The sequence below is a fragment of the Olea europaea genome, chromosome 12 (genome assembly GCF_002742605.1).
Source record: "Olea europaea var. sylvestris chromosome 12, O_europaea_v1, whole genome shotgun sequence".
Lineage (NCBI taxonomy): Eukaryota > Viridiplantae > Streptophyta > Magnoliopsida > Lamiales > Oleaceae > Olea > Olea europaea.
The window spans coordinates 6,630,936-6,654,735 of NC_036248.1; the positions used below are offsets into that span (position 1 = coordinate 6,630,936).

General features: G+C 32.9%; 3 protein-coding genes across 4 annotated transcripts; 2 read left to right on the forward strand and 1 right to left on the reverse strand.

Moving 5' to 3' along the window:
* Nucleotides 1-3,173: 3,173 nt before the first annotated feature.
* LOC111405397 (GDSL esterase/lipase CPRD49-like) lies at nt 3,174-7,272 on the reverse strand. Its single transcript, XM_023034254.1, has 6 exons — nt 6,877-7,272; nt 5,421-5,498; nt 5,017-5,157; nt 4,389-4,465; nt 4,105-4,254; nt 3,174-3,511 (listed from the first exon to the last, which is right to left on the reverse strand). Exons 1-6 carry the CDS (start codon nt 6,985-6,987, stop codon nt 3,298-3,300), a joined length of 771 nt encoding a protein of 256 aa, XP_022890022.1. The 5' UTR covers nt 6,988-7,272; the 3' UTR covers nt 3,174-3,297.
* A 5,992-nt stretch (nt 7,273-13,264) lies between these two features.
* On the forward strand, nt 13,265-15,517 carry LOC111405398. The gene is made up of 3 exons (XM_023034255.1): nt 13,265-13,770; nt 13,930-14,207; nt 15,167-15,517. The coding sequence occupies exons 1-3, from the start codon at nt 13,491-13,493 to the stop codon at nt 15,239-15,241; spliced, it is 633 nt and encodes a 210-aa protein (XP_022890023.1). The 5' UTR covers nt 13,265-13,490; the 3' UTR covers nt 15,242-15,517.
* A 3,997-nt stretch (nt 15,518-19,514) lies between these two features.
* On the forward strand, nt 19,515-23,746 carry LOC111405399 (protein yippee-like). Of its 2 annotated transcripts, none has more exons than XM_023034256.1 (6): nt 19,515-19,636; nt 19,812-19,934; nt 21,743-21,786; nt 23,074-23,182; nt 23,258-23,313; nt 23,396-23,746. In XM_023034256.1, exons 2-6 carry the CDS (start codon nt 19,839-19,841, stop codon nt 23,478-23,480), a joined length of 390 nt encoding a protein of 129 aa, XP_022890024.1. In that variant the 5' UTR covers nt 19,515-19,636; nt 19,812-19,838; the 3' UTR covers nt 23,481-23,746. The 2 variants fall into 2 exon arrangements, with proteins under 2 accessions (XP_022890024.1, XP_022890025.1); XM_023034257.1 differs by having other exon boundaries at nt 19,560-19,636; nt 19,816-19,934.
* The last annotated feature ends 54 nt before the right edge of the window (nt 23,747-23,800 follow it).

Here is a 23,800-nt window from a genome sequence, read left to right on the forward strand (position 1 = left end):
TGTTGTTGTGTAGTTCATTATACTGCGAATGACAAGGTTTGAACACAAAATCTCTGGTTGATTGATAGCTTTTGCCCGAGGTGTCATTGTTTGTCACGGTATTAAATTAACAGCAATTCCCCTTGTACAGAGGAATTGTCGATAGAATTTTTCCAGATGCTTCGGTTTGGTCTGTTTTTTTTCTTTTTTCTTTTTTTGCCATTGTCCAAAATAAAATCATCAAGTGTGTTCTGTAACAATTCTGATAGCACTTTTTCTTTACAAGGATAAAACTTCTTTGCCAGAATGATTTGATAAAAAGCTTGACATAATTGTATGTGGCAATTAATTATTGGATGAAGAAGTTGAATGTGCTTTAAATAGTCCAATGTTAGAATGCGACATTGCATTATGTCAAATTTTATGTCAACCTTGATGTTAATGTAGTATGATTGTTTTGTACAAATAGTTGAACTCTTAAATTAAGTATTAATACATAAAGGTATCCAATAGGAAATTTGATATATAATTATAAATCATAAATTATTTAGTATTTAGTATCAAAAAGAAAAAGATATAGTTTAGTGATTCAAATAATTAAATAGTAACTTTCGACCCATATACATGTTTGGATGGAATAATCAAGTAGGTCATTAATATATTTCGGAACAAAAGGTGCATCTTATTGCCTTGTTATACAAATAATTTTAATAAATTGCTATAGATAAATAATATAAATTTTGATGTGCAGCAAAAAATTAAGTGATGTGCACAAAAGTTGTAGCCCGATCTCGAGCCTTCATGCACAGCTTGAGGTGTTTACCCTGAGCATACATTTTTCCCAAAACCCTCATAAATTTGGTTGGGCTGGTATGATCGAGCCCTATTAAGGTCGGGCCCACATAATCAAAATATTGTCGTTCATGCCCTTGTCTCATACCTTTTACATGTTTTAGTCCTTCCATGACTCAAATGTTCTACATTCATCCTTATCCAAATATCTAACTCATTGCAGTCTAGTCGAACTTCAAGAGGTAATTGTAGTCTAACTCAATCACTCTATGTGATAAGGATAAGGACTATTGGTGGTTAAATACTATTATAACTCTACCACCAACATCTATAAATATAGGGTCAAGGCTCATTATACAGGTACGTTTTTCATTATTTTCAATTCATAGCCTTACACACTAAATTTCCTATTTGACTTAAGCATCGGAGAGGCAACGAGCACACACCTCGTTGCCTTTGTTTCAGGTATCAGAAGACCGTTCGTGTTCACCGAAATTTAGAGTTCAAAGATTCAATTCGAGATCTAACAGGTACAATTTTTTGATAGCTTCATTAAGGAAAATGCTACTTTACATAATATGGTGTTCATTCCTCTCGTGCTCTCACACGAAGGGAGATCCACTGCAGATAAATTATATTTTATTCGAAATGAGTCCCACTCCATGTGAGGGGGTGAGCACTAGAATAAACACCATAATGTACATATAGCATCACCCAAAAACTAATGTCAATGACAAGTCCAAAAAAACATTGATACGAAGCAAATCAGCGAAAGAAAATCACAATGGAATGGTGAGAAGTGAGCTTGATTAACAAACTCAAATGCATAATTGAATGGAAAGGTAATTTGTAGAACTTTATAAATATCTATTTTTCATTATTATTTAAAAAACAAAAACAGCGAAACCCTAGATTTTGCTTAAATGGTAAAATCTTATGAAGAAAGCCTAACGACTAAAACTGGCAAAATAACTTTATTAAAGTCTTTAATTGAAATGTAATTATATTAACACCACTTTTTTTTTTCAACAAATTTTTATTAAAATTAAAGTAATCAATCGTTGCACTTACGCCCCCAAATTTTTTTCTTTGCATTCTTGTAGTCAACTTTGCATTACTTAGGCATCTTGTTTTTGGTGTATTTTTCGGCCAAAAGAATCTATTTCGGTGTAAAAAAGACTTATTGTCTATCATAGTTTTAAATAAGAAAAAAAAACAAATAAGATAAGTTAGACAAAATATTTTTTCTTCATTTCGAAGCATGTCAACAAAATATTTAGACAAAAGACCATCGCCATAGATAAATGATCTGTTCAGTAATGATTATGAGAATTGATTTTTTGACCTTTACAGAGAAAAGTATATCTTGCTTGTGAGAGAAGAGGTCAAAAATAACGATTGGAATAGTGAAATTACTGTCAAAAAAATGATTTTTTTGGATGAAAAATTGCTACCAAACAAAGGCAACATGTGTTAATTAATAGAAAGTTAAGGATATATGGGGAAAAAAGTTTGGTCTATAAGTGCAAAATGAGGAAAGATTGGAGACTTTTATTACAAATAAAATGTGAAGTAGTTAACAAAAATTGTACTGTGAGTACAATTATCTTAATTAAAAAAAAAAAAAAAAGAAAGAGTGAAAAAATAAGTGAAATAAATATTTGATGTTTGCGTCCATCATATTTGTTGAGTCCCCTCATGGACAAACTTGAGACAATTTCATTTAGGATCTGTTTGATTGCAAAGATAAAATTTAGGTTGAAAGAAAACGAATTTTAGAAAATTCAATTGCATAGAAATTGTTTTACTAGGAATTGTCAATTATTGTGTTTGATTTGTATAATTTTTCACGTGAAAAATGTTAAAATAAAAGTTTTTTTTTTCATTTGACTTTATTTTACATGAAAATTATCAATTAAAGGAATAAAATTTACTGACATTGGGGATAGAATTTGTTTCCATTGCCAAAACAAAAATTATATATCTTTTGGTGCTTGTTTGACTTTGTTTTACATAAAAATTGTCAATTAAAGGAAAAATATTTTTTATAATTATGATAGAATTTGTTTCCATTGCAAAAAAAATAAAAAATTTTAAAAAAAAAATTGGCCAACAGCCTGGAAAATGAATTCTCACCATCAATTTGGTGGGAAATGGCTGAAGTGGCATGAAAGTTGAAAAATGAATTGCCTAGAAAAAAACCTATTAAACATATATTTTTGGTTTATGGTGGAAATCAATTTCCATTTTCCATGGAAAAGGGGCTTATAAAACAACCCCTTATTGCCTTAATATTTTGCTCTTATTTATTCCCAAAAAAAAAAAAAATAATAATAATAATAAATTGTTTGATAAACTCGCTCTCTAATCACAAGCATGCCCATAAAAGGTGAATCACACAGTTATAAAATGAAGTAAATTCCATTCATAGAGCCAATGCAATTCCATATAATATTATATCTTCATTTTCTCCCACCTATAGCATTTTAGACACAAGGAATCCCATGAAACGACGATTGAACGAGTCTAGTCCCATTGAATTTCTCTGTGAAAAGTCCATTCAGACGGATTCAAGGTGGTTTTTCCATCAGAAGCAACTAGATCACAGGGAGAATCCTCTGCAAATTCAGTGGGAATGGATTTCCAGTGGAGTGATGGCTCCCATTCAGCTTCCTTCAGCACCTTGAGTATTTCTTCTACAACTATCTTACTGCCCTCAGCAGCTAAGTGAACTCCATCTCTGTAGAAGAGAAACAATGATGATTAGGAGGCAACAAAGAGGCAGACAGTGACTACTTTTTTCGAAAAGTAAGTAAAGTAGTAAATCTTTGAACTAAAGATCTCCCACAAAAGTAACTTATGAACAAGCCCAAACATCTTCGGCAAAAATGTAACCTAGTAACTTTTAAGTTTGGATATATATTTTGCTAAGCTTTAAAGTTACTTTCAAGTACTTTTACCTTTTCTTTCAGGCTTAGCAAACCAAAATCCTGACAAGCTTGTTAAGTTAGAATTTTCAGAAACAGAACTTCTGACAAAGTGCCGAGAGTTTAATTTAAATGATGCCGCATGGACTGAGGTAGTTGCAAAACATTTTATTTCTTAACAGTGGATTGAACGGAGTGACAAGAAAGGGATTTGGGTATGCGAACCCCAAGTTTATTCGGAGCAAAGATAAGTTATTTGTTTCTTGTATTAGAGATAGAGGAGGAGTGATCTTCGGTTTCCCATTTCAACACCATTGCTGTTAACATCTTTTTGGACAGAATGAATATTCATTAACATAAAATATCAATTTGATGAATGCAAAAATACACACGGTATTGTACTTACGTAAAGCAAGCAGTTAACCAATCTTCTCGTTTCTGAATTGCAGTCCAAAGATCAACAACCTTTATATGCATCTCCTTGCTCAACTCTATACAAGCTTCTGAATAATTCCGGCATAATTCATTTGTTCGAACTAGCTCGCTGAGGTATGGACTGTTTTGGAAACAAAAGATATTGCGATCCAATTTAGTCATGAATAAAAGAAATAAATGCCACTATTATAAGAATTTTTTATTTTATCGGTACCAGATATAGGAAGGCCTGCTATGTCGTAGTCATAATAGTACCTTCTGTTTTCATGAAGTTTAGCCTCGTTGACAGGTGGACAACTGAGAAAGATTATGCGAGTTGTGTCCGATAGGCTCTGAAATTCAGGTGTAGTGTTAGAATTTATATGAGAATTCATACGACTTCTAACCGGACAAGGAAAATACGGACCAGCCTAGTTAGCATAAGCATTTTCTTTCAGAGGACAAGTCTATCAGAGAAGAAAGTAATGTACGATTTTAAGCATCTGTTTTCATCACCATATTTATTGTAACAAGAAGTATAATATTAACACTACTCAGTTTGTTATATTCTCCTCGAATATCTCGCACCTTCAACACAAACAGAATGTTGAAGACTAGATTTTAACAAATAAATATGTCCCATCTCTAAGAATTTAAGCTTTTAGATGAGGTAAGCTTTGATGAGGTGATTCAACACGCAATCACAATCATCTAAAACATGTCACTATTTTCCAAAAAACTTTTGACTTGATGAAAATGTCCTAAACTGAATAAGTTTTACGCGATAATGTATCAGAACTAGATATGTTGCCACAACACCTTGTAACCTGGGCAGCTGGACCTATAAGTCACAACTCAAAAGTTCATTTAATACTACTTCACAGACTTTCACATCATAAGTTACCTTGAGATGGGTTGCTATTTTTCTCATGTTTTCAATATACTCCGGAAGTGGTACGTGAGGACCTAGTCCAGATGAGTGAGGTCCCATAGAATCATTACCTCCAAAATATACGATCACCAATGAAGGCTGAATAGCAGCATCCTGAGAAAGAAAAACGCCGTTTTTAGTATCAAAGCATAGCTAATGGTCATAAAGATATCTGATATTATTGTGTTTTTAGGACATCTAAAAGGGATGTCAAAGAAGGATTAATAATATTTTGACGATTATAGAAACTCAACACTCTAAAAAGGATTTTACTAAAACAATACGTGTTTTGTACTCTGGGAAATCTTCATCATCTGTATTTTTTCTGTTCATATCTTTGAACTAGTACTAGTTATTGGTAGCATGCCATGAAGTACCTTAGGAAAAATTTGATCAAGGACTTGGATAGCTCGTCGAGAATTCCAACCATAGTAGCCGCGTGATATTACATCAGCCTACATGGGTAAATGGAGAAGCTAATGATGCATAAAAATGCGTTAAAACTGCTTCATTATTCTACATCTAAAAATATGTGGGATCCGAAAATTTTGGATCCACATCTGTTATGTAATTATTAAGCCTTCATCAGGGAAGAATTCATGAACGATTTAAGTTATAATATAGATAAAATGAGTGGTGGATAAGTAAATAGTACTTGTTAGTCCATTGGAACGTATGGCTGAAAATGAAGTTTGATCATTTGTGAAAGATTTATAAATTTTGCCAAACAAAGGCTAAGGTAAAAATTTCTTTGAGAGCTTTGTGAGAACTAAATCAGTGTAATTTTTGTGTAACAACGAAAATATGCCGAACACCAGAAATGGAGATAGAATTTGGGTGCAATTACTAATTTTTTGTGCAAGAACTGAAAGATAAGTTTGGTTTTCTTTATCATCACTAGTACGAGTGACATAAATTATAGTCTTTGATTCTGAAAGTGCTGTGAATGTAAACAACAGTCTATCATTTGTAACATAAAACGTCATAACTAACGTCTTTGAGGCTATTGGAGCAACCTGTATATACTCAGTACCACTACACATCTTGTCAAATCAAGAAATAGGAGTTTTCAGGTTTCATAGTTACCACTTCACAATGGCTTTTCTGTTTCAATAAATTGAGAGCATTGTTGAACCACCTCATCTAAATCCTTAAATAGTGATAATGGGTTAAAATTATTCGTTAATAGTTTGTATTTAATAAGCCCTTTGTGTAGCCATATTCATTTATTTATTTTAATTAAATGTCTTGATACGTGCACAATTTTTATAAATGGGTGGCAATAAACTAGAACCCAGATACGTTAGGTTCAAGTTTGGCCATCATCTATCTATAAAAATTGTGCACGTGTAACACCTTTAACCGGATGCCAAGGAGAGCGTCGAAGACTAAATTTTAATAAATGAATATGCCCCCTTCTCTCCCTAACAAGCATTGACAAATCATGACGCGATACCAGGGAGATTGGTGATGCAGAACATGGTTAAGTCAAAACATAATTGTATAGATTTGCAAGAAATTTAATTATTAGAAAATCGGCCAACATTCCCATAGAGCAACAATAAATAAAATAAAATAAAAATGCAATAAAGATCCCTATTCTTTTAGAAACCAGAGAGATGGACGAGACAAATAAACAAATACCAGGCAGTAACACCCTACATATCATCATATAAATCTTTGCTCACCTAATCACAACTAGATTACACGAAACGTAATATGAAATTCAAGTACAGATGCACATAATTACCATCGTCGAATCCAAGATAAGAAAAAGTATTTCAAGTTCATGCGATCGTGTGAATATGTGCATGTGTGAGGGAGAAATTTTACTTTACGAGCGTAGATGTCGGAAAGTATGGCACCCCATCCACCATTGCTGAAACTGAGCTGAACTATTGACGATCCAAACAGCACAAAGAGAGGCCTCTTTGGTCCCACCATCTTTTTATCTTCTTGCCTGGGAATTTTTGAGCAGTTTCTGATAAATGATAATCTCTCTGTTTTTATTTCACTCTTCTCTGCATTAATCGCTGGAGAACTGAACGGTGAGAGAATGAACCAATAAACAAGAATCTTTTCCGGCCCCGCCCGATCGCTAGCAAGCACTTAGGTGGTTTGTTAGTAGAGTGGTAGAAAATGTCAAATGACCCAATACTTTGTAATTAATTATAAGTATTGGCAGACATGGCCTTAAGGTGGTCGAAACGGTTTATGTGAAATGTTAAGTTTTATCTATTTTACACAATAGACCAAAGTTGAATATTTTGCTCAATAAATATGCTTACCAATAAGTGTTAAAGAGGGGCATGGCAATTGTACGGCTTTAATGAGGGAGTTGGTAAACTTAATAAATACTTGCCATTTTTCTTTTTCTTTTTTTATTTTTAATTCTTTTTTCCTATTATCTTTTTTGGAAATTTTAATATTATATTGTCTTAACTTCCGTTTGGTAAATTTATAAACATGAATAGTAAAGATCCTACCAAATGTATAGATAATATCATAATAATGAGGAGTGATTGTTAGATATTTTTTATCATTTTACGTGTATTTATTTTTTGTTTTGCGAATGATTTGTCGTCCCGACTAGTGTTTGCCGTTGCGCAACAGGGTCGCGGGGGTCGAGGGGGCAACACCCCCGAAAGAGAATTTTATTTTCAAAAGTCTTTGAATAGGTGCATTTGTTTGTTTTTAATAGTCGCTTTCAACATATGTACGCAAGGATTTTAAGGGACACACATATTCAAATGATTGCCTCAATTTCTATAAATTCTGGGCGAATTCTCGTTTGCAAAACACATTAAAAATTATTCTTCTATTTTTCTCTTGGCATCATCAGTTCTTTTAGAGTGTCTTCTTGATTTGATCAAATAGTCACAATTTGAATCAAACGTCTCCATTGTATCTTGAGAGAGATTTTCTATCATACCCTAGTTGTGACTTCGTTGGATATGGGAGAAACATCTCTTAAAAAATAACGTTTTCGTACCTTGGAATTCATTAAGTTTTCAGATTTCCCTACATTTTTCTCAACAGTAATTATAAACGTGATTGAGATTAATATTATACTTTGACTGAATTTGTGAATTAAATCATAAATTTTATTCAAATGGAGAGTTAATAATTATTTATTTTGGTAAACCTAACAGTTTTACATGCAAGGATCGGACTTGTGTTTTGTCTATCTAATTTTTATTAATCCTCGATTTTCTTATATTCAATCTCCTTTCCCTCAGAGCTAAAATTCAATTTCATGGGTCGGTACGACAACCAACATTCGGCCTATGTCTTTATTCGAGCACCAAACGGTCCAAACCTAAGGACTACATCTGTGGTCATTAACACACCAAACCATTCAAGCATCTTAATTATTTCTTACCTTCCAACATCAATGACTTGACCGTTTGGGATAAACACTGCCAAAACATTTATATGAGTTGTTGAAAACTCGTACTAACTTTTAATAGTGAGAGTGAGACATGCTTTTAGGGACGTATATGATACCAAACTCAACATTAAAATTTATATGAATCCCATTTTTGGAAGCTTATTAAAGCTTTCCCAAATTCGGATTCGAACATTACAATGCTTTTGCACCTAGCAGTATAATTTTGGGGATACTTTTACGTGAAAATTATGAATTGAACAACTCTATATATGTAGAACAAATAATTATAGAAACAATAACTTTATTATAAAGACCAGAAATGTCCTATAAATATAAATATAAAGATATTCGTTCTAGTTTTAGAAATTACATAGTTAATCCTCGAGATTTGTTTTCAAAAACTTATTTTCCCTTTTTCTACATTTAAAGGGATAATTATATTCGCACAGTAGTTTCCCATCTCGATAACCTTGTTCGATGGTTCATTTCATAGGGGTTTTGTGAGTATATAAGAGAAAATTGACACAAATAACACTTCAATTCTAATGTAATGGACAAGCTCTCAAATTAGACTTTTTGCAATTTATTCTCCCTCCCCCATGATTTGTTCATCTTGGAGGTATAGTTACCACTTAATGCCCATGTTTCGTGTGGATGAAAATTTGTCAACAATTTATTTTAATCACATATTTTATGAGATCAACAATTTTTATACTTTTTCAATTTCATCAATTTTTATCAAAATTTAATGAAAATATGATTTTTGACTACAGCAAATAGGGGCAATTTATTAAGTACGGGTGAATACCAAATAGTAATTATATTCGTATCATAGTTTTGTTAATTGCGTCACATTGTAGTTACAACAAAATTTTCATTTTTTGCTTAATATAGTACTTATGTCTTCAAAAAAATTCATTGCATCATTATATTTAACCTTCAATTAATTACCATGTGTTGTTTATAATGATGGGTTCTTTTCAAATATTGAGTTATTGTGAAAAAAATATATTGTCAAATTTCTCAAGTTGTTGGCTATCTTGATTAATTAAAACACGAACGTCAAATAAGTCTTTTCACTCCTTCCTAATTGATTTTTTGCCACAAGATATACTAATTCATAGAAGTTTGATGATAAAAAATGATGAAAAAAAGTTGGACACACAGGTGCAAAGATGTGTAAATTTTGAGGACCTTCATCATTGATAAAATGTCATACAATTAATAAAGTGTATCTTGGGTATAACAATCATGCTGGGTACCAGAATTATTTTGACACCCCAGCTGACTTACACTCACAAGCAGGGTGGATAAGGTGCCATTTTTTACATTTTTTTTATTCACATGAAGTCCAGGCAAGTCCCATGCAAATGCGAGGGTCGATCACTTAGATAGGCAAAATTCATCTGGCACACTAATTTTATTTTGGGTATAATTACACAATGTCAAATTCACTACCTTGATACAAGTGGATTACGTAAAAATACAAAAGGAGACATCAATTGACAAATATTTAAAAAGCATTTTCATTAATTTTAAGAAAAGCAAAACACGCACTAATCCACGTTATTTAAACAATTATGGGGCCTGCGATTCTAATCTTCTCCGCGTATATAGCGCGTATTCAGAGAATTTGTGCGGTCTCTTCATTCTCATAGGAAAAGGATCGTATCAAATTTTACAAAAATATTTTTTAAAATATTGATTTTTTGAAAAAATGGAATTGCCATTCGTTAAACAAAAGTGATTGAAATTTTATCTATTGTATTTAAGTCCCTGTTTGTTTCCCATTATGTACCTATTAAAATGGAAAAGTATGATCGTTATCCATCACATCAAGTTATCATATTGGACTTTCTATCTCTTGTGTTGGGTTTGTAACGACTATATTCTTCATTCTCATTTTTACATTAATGTGTACCAAACGGTGCCTAAATTTTGTTCAATATTTGGTACAAAAACAAATGGAAATTCCGTTTGCATCTATTTTTAGTTCTTATTCATTACATAACAATAAATATGATTAAATACAAGAAAAATTTTTCAAAAATTCGTTGTGTAACACAGCTCACAAAATACTGCAGGGGAATATATGTTTGGCACGGACACGTATCACTTTTCAGTTCAATATAATAATATACAAAAGAGGAAAATTGATTCTATTTACGTTGTTTTAGTCGTACGATTTATCTTACCAAACAAATCAATATTGAAATAAAATTATATTATATAATGCAAGAAACATACTTCTCACGATGTTTTTAAATAAATTGTTAATATGATGTCAACTATACTAATTAGGTCATATATTCAATTAAATTCTTCGTTGTATGACCATTCGTATGAAGCTATGCACCATTCAATTCTGTCACCCAAAACAGTGCTTATATGGACTTCTTCTAGACTCCAAAACACATCATTAATTGGCCAACGGTCCTTTTATAAGACTTTTGTTATTGTTTTTATTTTTTATAGAAGAGTTTTCTCTAGAACTTCTTTTAATTGGATAAAATATTTTCTTAAAATTGTATATACATATTCAAAAGCAGAATATTAATCTTAGTAGTTTTTTATTTATTGAAAAATAATGCCAAACGGGCCCATTATCTATGACTATGATGAGAGCAATTTTTTAATGAAATCTAATTTGACTCAAATTTCATTTAGGCTGCTAATGTCTTTAATCTTATGACTATGTTCATAATGAAAAACGTGTTGTCATTTTGTACGAGTGATCAAAACAGTTACAAAAGATTGTTGAAAATATTAATTAGTCCCACTCATCCCATCCAAAATATTTAGCCCCTATTTGTCGTCCATTCTCTCCCATTTTTTTTCCATTTTTTTTTACAGTACTCTTTTTCAACCACACATTCTTCATTAAAATAATATTATACGTAAATAAAAAAAATTATTCTTTTGTAGCCACATATTTGAACATCAATCACTATTTCATAATACATTCTTCCCAAATAATGGACGACAAACACACCTTTAATTGCAATTATTAAGGAATGAACGAGTAGATGCAAGGATAGAGATCGGCTTGCCATTGCTCCGCCTGATTCTCAATCGCTCTTTTTAGTGGGGTAGAATAGTGCAAGAAGGGAGCTAGACCAAAGAGATCAATATTGGTTAAATCAGATAGATTTTTAGTCAGACGAATCACTTTAGCTTAGTTCGACAAAAAAAGGAAAAAAAATCCGTCCCCAAATTGTGGTCAACGTATGACATAGTATTAGATATTCGGTCACTGAAGATGGAAAAATGACTGGAAAACATCGAGATGCTTCGGCCATGGTCTAACAGTTCAACAATTAAGAAAGCGTGGGGAGTTCGATTCCTGGAAGGCGCAACTTGGAAGGCAAGATTTATCTTGGAAGACAAGTTGTTGTAAGGCAGTGAAGAGGCTCCCTTTGGAGAAGGAGTAAAAGTCGTGTGGGAACTTGAGAACCAACAAGGGCACATCCTGCGATTTACCTCTCTGAGCTGCTGAGGGGTCGGAAGTTCAGGAACAAGGATATAGTCCGGCGCAAGCTGGGACACCTCGTTAAAAAAAAAATAATAATAATATTTATATTGTAATCAGGGCGAGAAAAGTTAACAGTTCGACGAGGCGATTAAAGGGTGGTTATTAAAAAAATAATTATAAACATTGAGAAGGACAAAATGTTGCATGTGGGCACATGATTGCCCACCTTACCGCTTGATTACTCACAAACTTCCAATAATTAACATTTTCTAATCATCAATTATTAAAAGGGTGAAGAAATGTATTAATTATTACTATGCAGACATTTCTTGGCAGGACAACTAGAGAAGACGAGAGAAAATTCAAATAAATCCCCAAATTTGAACATTTTACACAAAAATGTTGAAAATTTACGGACTTCATAGATATTATTCGTCTACAAAGATGGAAGTGTTGAATAATTTAAGCCCATATTTGTTTTCCATTCTTTTTTCATTAAAATGAAAAATATGACCGTTATCCATCACATCAAGCTATCAAATTTGAATTTCTATCTCTTGTATATGGTCTATAACGACTAGATTTTTAATTCTCATTCTTAGAAAAATGAAAAACGCTCACTAAATAGAATGGGATCATATATTTTACGAAATACTAAATTAGGAGAAGCACAAATTATGTGTTTGATACAAAATATAAAACATAATTAAACAATAAATAAACATGAGTTTTATTTTATCTATTCTTTAGTAAATTTGGAATCGTACTACACTTGGAGGCCAACTTTAGTTATCAAACCAATGTTTATCTCGTTTAGTTCACGTGGACTCGTACAGGAATTTTTGGTATACAGTTAATGTATCACACTCTCAACCTTGTCTTTCATAACATCTATTCACATATGAATCACAATTATTTCAACAAGCTATATGTCTAGTGCATGAAAAATTACTTTCAATAAGAAAACTAAGCTCGATCCATGTTCGAAGCCCTTTCTTTAAAATCTCATTTTTCTTTCAAACTCATTTTGACCCCCACGTTCTTTTATAAAATAATTTTACACGTAAACCCAAATTTTTTCCCTATTTTTAAACTACACATTCTTAAAAATAAAAAATAAAAAAACCATTATTATAAAATTTATTTTCCCAAAAAAATAGGTTCAAACAAACTAACATACTCGTGACAATCTTCCACCTCGCTCAACGTTCTAAACATACAGCATTTATCCTGTCCTTCTCAATTATGTGCAATATGATACACTTTGCTTATCAAACAAGCTAATCTGAAATTTGATTCTCGTTGAGACTTTTATTTTAGAATTGCCGTTAGTCCACATGACACATACAGGTTATGGGGCGGGGGGAATTACACGACAAGCCTTCTCTATTTGACCAAATACCTCCGCGTGTAAATTTCCATGTTATTGTCCAGAAATACCGAACCTCGGCCGGCATTTAGGATTCCATCTTCTACATTTTTCCTCTTTTTTTTTAAGCCTTTTCCCCTCAATTCTCCCTTCATTTTCTCCAGATTCCAGCCCACAAAACACTCAGTTACAATTTTCCCAGCTCCCAGAAACAGATGGGATTCTCTAAATTAGAAGAGAAAACAAAGAGAATTCTAAGATGGATCAAAACTCTTTTCTTCTTGATTACCATGTTAATGTCTCTACTCTTATTCTCAGCACCAATTTTTTTAGCCATTGCCGACGCCCTTCTCCCGTCGGCCATATTATCGGCTTCTCTTTCTTCCTCAAAACTTACCCTGCAAACCCTTTCTTCGTATCTAAAAAACTACGACTTCCGGTACTCACTCATTGATATTCCTCTCATTTCCATCGTTCGATCAGCTCTTATATTATGTACGTCCTTGCCTTTTTTTATTAAACTTTTGTAACATGTTTGGTAAGGAAAATTCGATAGCACTCCGTATAAATTATCCAATTTTATGTAAGAATACGTATCAAATATGTAATTAGACTAAATTTTGTTTAATAATCATGATCTTTCTTATTTGTCAGGTGTTTATAGTTTTTGCGACGGTCCGAGACTTTCAAGAGGGCCATACTTGGGAATTGCTACAGTGTGTTCAGTTTCATCATTGGTGTTTGTATCATTGAAGGCTTCGTATGTGTTTAGCAGCAATTTGAGGATCCATGGAGGACCGCCTGATCAAGCCATGGAATTGGCTTTGTTCGTTTGCTCATTTGCTATGGCCATGGCGCATGTCGGCGCGGCGTACCGGATTAGTTGCAGAGAAAGAAGAAAGCTTCTTGTATACAAAATTGATATTGAAGCTGTAAGTCTCAAATCTCAACACATTCAATCTTTTCTGTGATTTAACTTACGGTAATTAATTGAATGATCAGGGGGCAATTCGTCTTTTTAGCAAATTTGGAAGAAAACAATGTTACACATGTTTTATCATTACATTTCAATAGCAATGAATGTCCTCAACTTTTGTTCATTCTTTTACTTATGTCCCCAACATTTTTTGTCAAATTCTTATCATCAACATTTTATTAATTTGCACATTTGTATCTAACACTGATTTTCCTCCAAAACAATTTTTAGGAGAACTTAAAAATCTTATTTGTTGAAAAAATGTTTGTCACTCATTTTAATACACTTTAAAAAGCATCATCCAAGACAAAATGTGTTAATTAATAAAATTGAGAATAAAGTGTAAAAATGAACAAATGTTAGGAACCTTTATTGCAATTTAAATGTAGTGCGAATATAATTGCCTTTTATTTATTTTTTTGTGAATTTTAAATAGTGGGTTATGGGGTGGGGGAATTTGTTTCTAGAAGACAATAACCTAACACTTTCTTAGAAATTTCAAACGTTAACAGTAAAGAGAAACTTAGGTATAATAGTCAATTTAATTTTTTATTTAATGGGCCTACGTCTTCGAAACTTAGTGGCATTCACATATTAGAACTTTCCTCCTTATTGAAAAGACAATGAATCTTCTAACGTCACAAAGTTTTTTCTTGTCTACTACGTAAACAAGTCGTAAAATTTAAAAGTCAGCATATAATTTATGTTTGTCACGTAATGAATTTCATTAGTTGAATTAAATAGAAACTGAAAAAAATGTTTGGTATGGTGTTGTCACATAATAATTCTGAGTTCGATGATATGTTTGATATGTTGAATTGAACTGTAAAGATTTAAAATATATATATATATATATATATATATGTATAATATTTAGTGGTGGACAATGACTAACATGGTGTCACATGGCCGCAGGTATCCGCATGCAAGAATGGATTTCCAAGATATCAAAAAGTAATCCAAAAAGGATTAGACAAGTGCAATTCCTAGTTTCCTTGCAGAACATGGACAGGGTTTTTTACTGGTTTATTCAAAGGTGATTTGTTGCTTGATGGTGAAGGAGTTTAGCGATACACAGGCTGTTAAAAAAAAAAAAAAGGTCCCATTTTTTTGTACTTATATATATATAAATATTTAGGTTCATTTGTACCTGTCGCAGTACAGAGGTTGGCATGGGAGTGACCACCATTTTGTGGCCCTAAAATGTCAATACATTGTTTCATTACTTGCAATGAATTCGAGAATTGCTATAGGTCTTTTATACGATTTGAAAAGAATTTATAAACGATTTAATTTACAAATATATAGAAATGAATGGTGGATAAGTTGATAGTAATTATAAATTCATTGAAGAATGAGATTGAATTTGAAGTTTGATCATTTATAGACTGATTTATAAAGTATGCCAAAAGGAGGTTACATAAATAAAAATTAATTTTATTGATGAAATAACATTGGAAATGAACTGATTCTCTTAAAATCTTTATCTTATTAAAATGATTATTGCTTATTTGGAATTACATTGTTCTAATATGTAGATTAAAAGGACAGAAATTCTATGCCTCAAGAATAGGCCATTCAATGCTTGAAACAAGGCATCAATTCTCCACTTGTATACATCACCAAGCAAGGCTGGAATTGTTTTAAATTATACTAAGAAAAATTGCAGCATCGGTGCTCAACTAGGTGATCTATAGCGAGTTAGTTTTCAATATTTTATCATTACAACCATCAATTCTTAATGATAGAAATTATTGAGTCTCGACATCATTTCTCTTGAAAACATGCCTGACTTCAAATTTCTAGTCATCGATCTAAGTTGAGTGACAAAATCTAACTTCATAAAGTTAGACATGTGAGGGTCATGTGACGATTTAATAAAGATTTAAATAATTTTTAATATTGAGAGTTGAATGTGTATAATGACACGTTGCGGACGAGTTTAATCAACAATTTGTAAAGTCAGTCACTCAGCCAGCCAGCCAGCACGTGCCAAGAAACAGGTAATAAAACAACGTAGACAGATCACACTAATTCTTCTTGAAATTGTAAGAATAATGGCCAAAAGGTTGAGAAATAATCTGACAGCCTAATGAATCAGGTCCCTTGTGACATTTTATATGTGGGAAAATTTCATAATTAAGAGTTTAAGTATTATACATTTCAAAATTAAGAAAATAAGTTTCAAATTTTAAAAATCAAATTTTTATTAAAATTTATTTATGAATTAATTATTTTATTTATTAAATATATTTAAATCTCAAATCTATACAATTTGATCACAAATTAATAATTTAATTATTTATTTATTATTTTTTGTTCACAAATCAGAAATTTAACGTCACAAATTATTTTACAATCATAGTTCAAACACTTTGTAGATTACAGCTTGTTCATTGATCACAAATCAAAAAATTAATTAGTCACGAATTAATTTTTAGTCACACTTATCAATTTATTGGTCACAAATCAAATATTTTATAAGCTACAAATTATTTTTAATCACAAATGAAAATTTTTTAAGGTCACAATTTGTTTGTTGATCACAGATAAAAAATTTATATGCTACAAGTTATTTATAGGTCACAGATTATTTTTTTTAGGTCCCACACACTATTATCTGTCACAATTTATCCTTTTTAGTGGTCACATATTGTTTATTGGTCATAGGTTAACCAATTTAATGGTCACGATCAATCAAATAATCTGTGACCACTACCACTACCTCCAATAGCACAACCGCCACCGCCTGAACCACCACCACCATCACCGACAACAACATCACTATCTCAAACAAAAAATCAACTCCAACATTATCACCGGTACCGGTACCGCTACCACCACAACCACAGCAACACCACTGTCACTGTCACCGCCACAGCAACACAATCATCACCACCACATCTCACCGTCACGACAGACCAACCATCGAACTCCACAAATCTACCACGCCGTCACCGCCACTACAATCGCAACCACCATTCCCACCTCCACACCGCACACCTCCACCTCTACGGCACAGTCCACATCACCACTCACCCACCAACCACATCGCACTGCACCGTCAATGACAGTGACAACCACAATTCCAAAACACAGATCCAAAACTCAAATCCAATCATACCTAACTACCAACCACATCGTCAACCACTAATCCAAAACCACAAATCTGGCACCACCTCGTCGCCATGCCAACACCACCTCACAACCATCAGCGGTGCCTCACTGCAGCGCGCACGGATGCAAAACCATAAATTCGGCTACGCCAGCACTGCCTCACAACCATCAGCAGCACCTCGTCGCGTGACAGCTGCAACAACGCCACCGTATACAGCCGTGGTTCTACACATGATTGTCGTGGCATCGTGCTCAACAATCGTGTGCAGCTGTGCTGTTGCCATTGCACCAGGTCGTATGCAGCTGTCATGCGGCGCATCTGAAAGAGGAGTGGTGCTGATTTCGTCGCGCTGTCGGAATTGAAAAGGGTGGGCGGCAAAGAGAAGATAGAGAAAGGAGGTGATGAAATTTTAGGGTTTGCTTGGGCAATGGGTTGAATTTTATTTATTTTATATATTATGTTTAATTAAAAAAATTCTGATTTTTGAAATGTTAAACTCTCCATCTGATTTTTGAATTCAAGATTTTAATCCTATGGTTTCCTGTAATTTCCACTTTATATAATATAAACAGGTCCGTTAGAGTGTTTCTTAGTTAAAGGGCCTTTTGAAAATGGGCCGGCCCTAAAGCGGCCCACTACAGTTGGAGGTCACATGACCCATTTACACCCTTAGTTCAACTTGATGAGTGCATATGGAACTATTAAAAAGTAAAGTCTTAGGTCCTCCAATTATTTAAATATGTAAACACACAACCTCACGTCACGAAAACTATAAACGAGGACGCTAAAATCGCATGCAAAATCGTCAAACCACTTAACACGCTGTTTTATATCATGTGAAAGCGCAAAGCGATTTTAACATTCATATTAATGGTTTCTATCACGTAGAGATTTAGTTTCACGTATTTAAATCGACCATAGAACTAAAACATTATCAATGAATGTCAAATACCAAAAATCACACTACATGAAAGGTTGAGAAATTTGTCCTATTTTTCCTAAAAAATTAATACTAATCAATTCAAGATAAACTTTAAAATTGGTCATTAAAGTATTTCCATTATCCATTTAATCATTAAAGTTAAATTATATTACATAATTGATAACTTTAATAGCCCTTAAATCTTCACATGGATATATTACAATCATTAAAACTATAGATACTTTCTGCTGGCATCATGTTTTAGCTTTATCAAATAATTATTTTTTAATAATGACAACAAACAGGGTCAGGATTAAATTGAACAATTTGAGATTTGTTGACCCTCAATGTAGTTCTACCAAGAATCGCGATTTGTTTTGAAGATATATAATTTTACGTCATTAGCACGACAATTGTTAGTCAATGTTGAGGTTTAATATGCCAACATGGCTAATAGAGCAATCAATTATCTATAATATTGTCATATTTGGACATGTTCAGTAGTGATTACGAGAATTAATTTTTTGACCGTTAGAGAATAAAGTGGATCCCACCCGTGAATGAAAAAGTCAAAAATGATGATTGAAATAGTGAAATAACGGTCAAAAAATTATTTTTATAGATGAAAAATTACTATCAAACGGGACTTAATTTGGTCTCAAAATTACTTAATGACCAATTTGAAATTTCCGAGTTAATGGTCATCAATTCATCAATTACTAGCTCAAAAAGTGCACAGGAAAAAGTGAATGAGGATTGACAAACAAATTTTAATCCAAATCAAACAGGCACCATATTTAATGCTTGTTTGGTAGAGATTTTGATAATTAATTTTTTGACCGTTAGAGATAAAGTAGGTTCTACCTGTAAGAGAAAAATTCAATAATGACGATTGAAATGGTGAAATAACAATCAAAAAATTGATTTTAATTGAATTACTAGCTATACCAAACAAGCTCTTAATTTGGTCTCAAAATTACTTAATGACCAATTTGAAATTTCAAGTTCAATGGTCATTAATTCATCAATTCCAAACTCAAAAAGTGTACACTTTATAGGAGAAAGTGAATGAGGATTCACAAACAGATTTTAATCCAAATCAGACCGGCAACATAATTAATTTGGTCTCGAAATTAATTACTGGCCAATTTGAAATTTCAAGTCCAATGGTATCAATTCTGAGCTCAAAAAGTGTACACTTTATAGGAAAAAGTGAATGACGATTGACAGACAGGCAATAACCGCACTTGGTGTGTCTGTATATACGTGTTTGAGTGCGTACCTGGCTCATGATTTGTGGTATATCCTTCCTACCTACATTTCTTGTCCCTTTGGTTCTTCAGAGGTAACTTGTGAATATTTCTTTCTGTCACATTGGATATCCATTTATTTGCTTACACCCTCAAATTATTCCAAAAAATTACTTTAATATATGTTAAAAAATATTTTATGATCGTTGACCCCTTTTCTTTGATATAGCCTTTTTCCAATTGGCTTGATTTTCACTTCTGCGTTTGAAGGAAGGTAGAGAAAGTTTCGAAGAGAAGATGGGAAGGCTATTTGTTGTAACCCTTGAAGGCAAGATCTATAGCTGTAAATACTGTGGAGTCCATCTTGCTGTCAGTGACGACATATTATCCAAGGTTCTACCTTCATCTCGTTTGATTAATAAACAGATTAATCTATTTTATTCTTGATATTTTGAATTGATGTATAATCTGGAATTGGGTTCAATTAATTTTGTTGATTCTGTTATATCTGTTCTTGGTGGGTGGTTGACTCTTTATATTTTAGAAGTTTATGATTTTTTTTATTTTTTATTTTTTCTGAATTGGACAAGTCAATTAACGATTGTAGATTTAGTGAAACTCGGTTATGATTTGGTTACACTGGATTGCATTATTTGCTTCAGGTTATATCTCAGAGAGATTATTTTTGTAACTCCTTGAATGGTCTTAGGATTTACAGGAATGGAATAGGGAGATGCATGTTAAATCTACCTATAACGGTCTTCAATTATCCAAAATAGAATTTCCTGAAAATTTATTGATGGACAATATTCAGATAAAAATCTATTTGCCTTTCCAGATGGAAGATCGGCACAGATCTAGAACTCTGATCCTCTCGTAAGATCTAATAATGAAAGTTAGGTGAATGCAAGCGGAACTTCTTTTTGGTTCTCCCTGAAAATGACCTTCCTTTTCTTAAGGATCCTGGAATTGAAATGGAATTATTTTTAAATTCAAAGAATTCTGAAAGGGAAAAGGAAATTACTTTGACTTCAATTTATGCTATCTGGGCTTTTAGATTGCAGGACTAAATTTAACCATAGCACAAATCTTGGTTTCTATCTGATGGTGGATTGATTAGTTGTGCGAAGAATGTGATATCCTAAATTGAGCACAATGGACAAACTGTGGTGTATTTTCGTATAACATCTAGTAGGGAGCCTAAGAGCCTTGACATTTGACTGCACTTGAATGGATAGATCTATGCTGCATCAGTGCGTGTCAAGCATGATCTGCTGGACTTACCGTCAAAAAGTTTTAAAAATGTATAAATATTTATGTGTGCTTGGGATAGTGTATACAATTCAGATCTGCAATCCTCCTCAATCGTCATTTTATTTTCTTGATTAGAATTGTTCCATATGCTGTTTCTTGCATCGTCTATCAAATATGCTGCTGATGACCTTCATTAGTATCATGCATGAGATTACATTCCTGACAGATGTTGTGATTTTTGAAATTTGTTTTTCTGAATCCATTTCAACAGATACAGTTTTCACGACATCATGTATACTTGTATGCATGTCCACACTTCTGTTTTGGAATGTATCAAACTTTTTACAAGTATTTGATATGTATACCCGCGAAGGGTCCGTGTTGATCTGGAGGAAATATCATTGTATACTAAGTTACTTATGCTCGATGGAATTGGGTGCCAATCCGTGTCCAAATGTCATATTTGTTAAACCTCTAAGTCTTGGGTTGTGGGCATAGCAAATTATGAATATTCTAATACTTATTTCTTTATTTCTATGATAAATTGATGTCCAATATAATCCAAAACTAAAGAAAATGCCCTTCTAAACGCATTTGTAAACAAACTAAATGATTTTGGTGCTTCCTAAATTTATTATCAATGCAAAACATAAGATAAGTGTTGTATACCCTTATCGGAGTGTCATGCTTACGGTAACGGCATTTCTTGCATTTAGAAGATTGGGAGTAACAAGTTGCATAACAATCAAGATTTTCATGTTATCTTAATGACATAGAGCATTTTTGTTTTATATCCCCTTTTTCTATTGTAATTAACATACAATATTCAAAGTTCTTCTTATCCCTGTTCTATTACTTGTCAAAATGAGTATTTTTTCCCCTGCACTCTGAGAAACCTAGTAGGAAGCAAATCATTTGACTCTGTTTCTTTGTGGTCTTTGCTTCAGTCTTTCCACTGCAGATACGGAAGGGCTTATCTCTTCAGTAAGGTGTAAGTTTTTCTTGATGTTGGGCCTCTTTTTACCGTATTTTGAGAACAAATGGTGGAAACATGCATATAGCTGTTTACAATCTTACAGTTACTGAAGGCAACATATACTGAAAGACTCCTTCGCCCCTCCCAAAACCACCACACACACCAATAGTTATTCTTTTGCGTAGGGGGCTGTTGTAAGGAAATGGAGGAAGGATGGAAGATTTGCTCAAGAAGATACAAATTTGATTCTATCATTAGAACATAATTCTGGTCCATATAAGAAGAAACACGAGTTGTGATGGAAGTCCCCCCGCTTTTTCGGACTGATCCTGTGTTAATTTTACCTAGACCTACTACTTGTATTTTATTCAATTGCTAAGTTATGACAAAATCTTAAAACTAATAAAGAAGAAAATGCAGAGAGTGTGGAAGGGGGTCTCTGACTAGCTTGGTATGTTGTCCTATCTCAAATCTCCATACTGTCATGCTGGCTGTAAAAATTGAAATATTATTTCCATTTCATGTTTCTCCTAACGCGCTTCTGTTTATAAGAGTGAGACAATGCAATAGAATATGATAGATGAGAGGGGGATATTCGAAAATAATATGATGAGTTTTATTAGTTGTTTAGAATAAATAGGATTTCATTTCTAATAATATCGGGAAAATGTTATAGTTATATGTTATTCTTTCTTCATATGCATTACTTTTGTTTATAGTGTGTTTTAATTTATTACCCTAAGAACTTTTATAAGGTTTTTAAGTCTTCTTTGTGTTTGTAGTGTGTATCAAGTCTCATATTCTGCTTTGAGAATTTGAAGAACCCATTTTCTTTTGTGATCCACGTTTGCTTTAGACATTGTTTGTGATCAAACCCTGAAATATTGGGCGGATAATCTCGTTTTGATCCATTTTTGTTCCACTGAGCGAACAGACACATGAATATGGTTCAGATTGTAGTTACCAAAAGGGTCACCTCCAGGATGTAAGAGAGCATAACTTGTGCATATCAATTGCATGCTTTTTTGCACATTTTTAAGCTTTTATTCCCGCCATTTTGTTCACATCTATGCACAAGCACAGACACTAGAGAGAAGAAAGAGAGAACATTTACCAAACGTGACAAGCTAGAAAGAGAGAGGATATGACATTCACATTTGTATTTATTCGACTACAGCATTCACATTTGTATTTATTCGACTACAGCAAATGGGGAAAAAAGAGAGAGAGATAGAATGCTCTCATTTGGATTCTGTTTTATCCATCTGCATGGTGTATGTTACATTTTCTTTTCTTTTACAGAGCTAATGTCACTGTCGGAGAGACAGAAGAAAGAATGATGACAACTGGAAAGCACATAGTTGCAGATATTTTCTGTGTACAGTGCGGTTCAAACGTTGGGTGGAAATATGTAAGATCCGTTTAGCCAGACGAGATTATTATGTCCAGTGTTGGGTCATTAATTATTGTGGTTGCTTATTTTCAGGAAACAGCTCATGAAAAGAGTCAAAAGTACAAGGAAGGAAAATCTGTCCTCGAGAGGTCTGTTAATTACTTGATTGTAGTATTTAAAACCTGCTACAATCAGTTTCATAATATTGAGATCCCTTCTTTTGTCGAACAGGTTTAAGATTTTGGGTCCAGATGGAAGCAATTACTTGGTGAGCCATGAAGCACACATTGGAGGTAGTGACGCTGATGATGCTTGATTAACCCTTAATATCTCCAGTTTTAATTGTACATTCTTTCAAACTCCCCTACCCCAGCAAACAGAAGCCATCCTCCTTCTTATTGAACTGCTGAATTCATGGAATTGTAATTTGAAAGCTGTGAAAAAGCTTGCTTATTCTCAAGTATCAACACTTCCATTGTAAATATTCAATAATTTATTCAAACAAAATGTAACTCCGTAATCTGTTATTGTTACATATAACGGAGTTGATGCTATGAATTCTTGGGTTTTTTTAGCAGGTTTGATCTGTTTTATTTGCATTTGACACCTTTGTTTGTACCATGCTAAATGTTACCA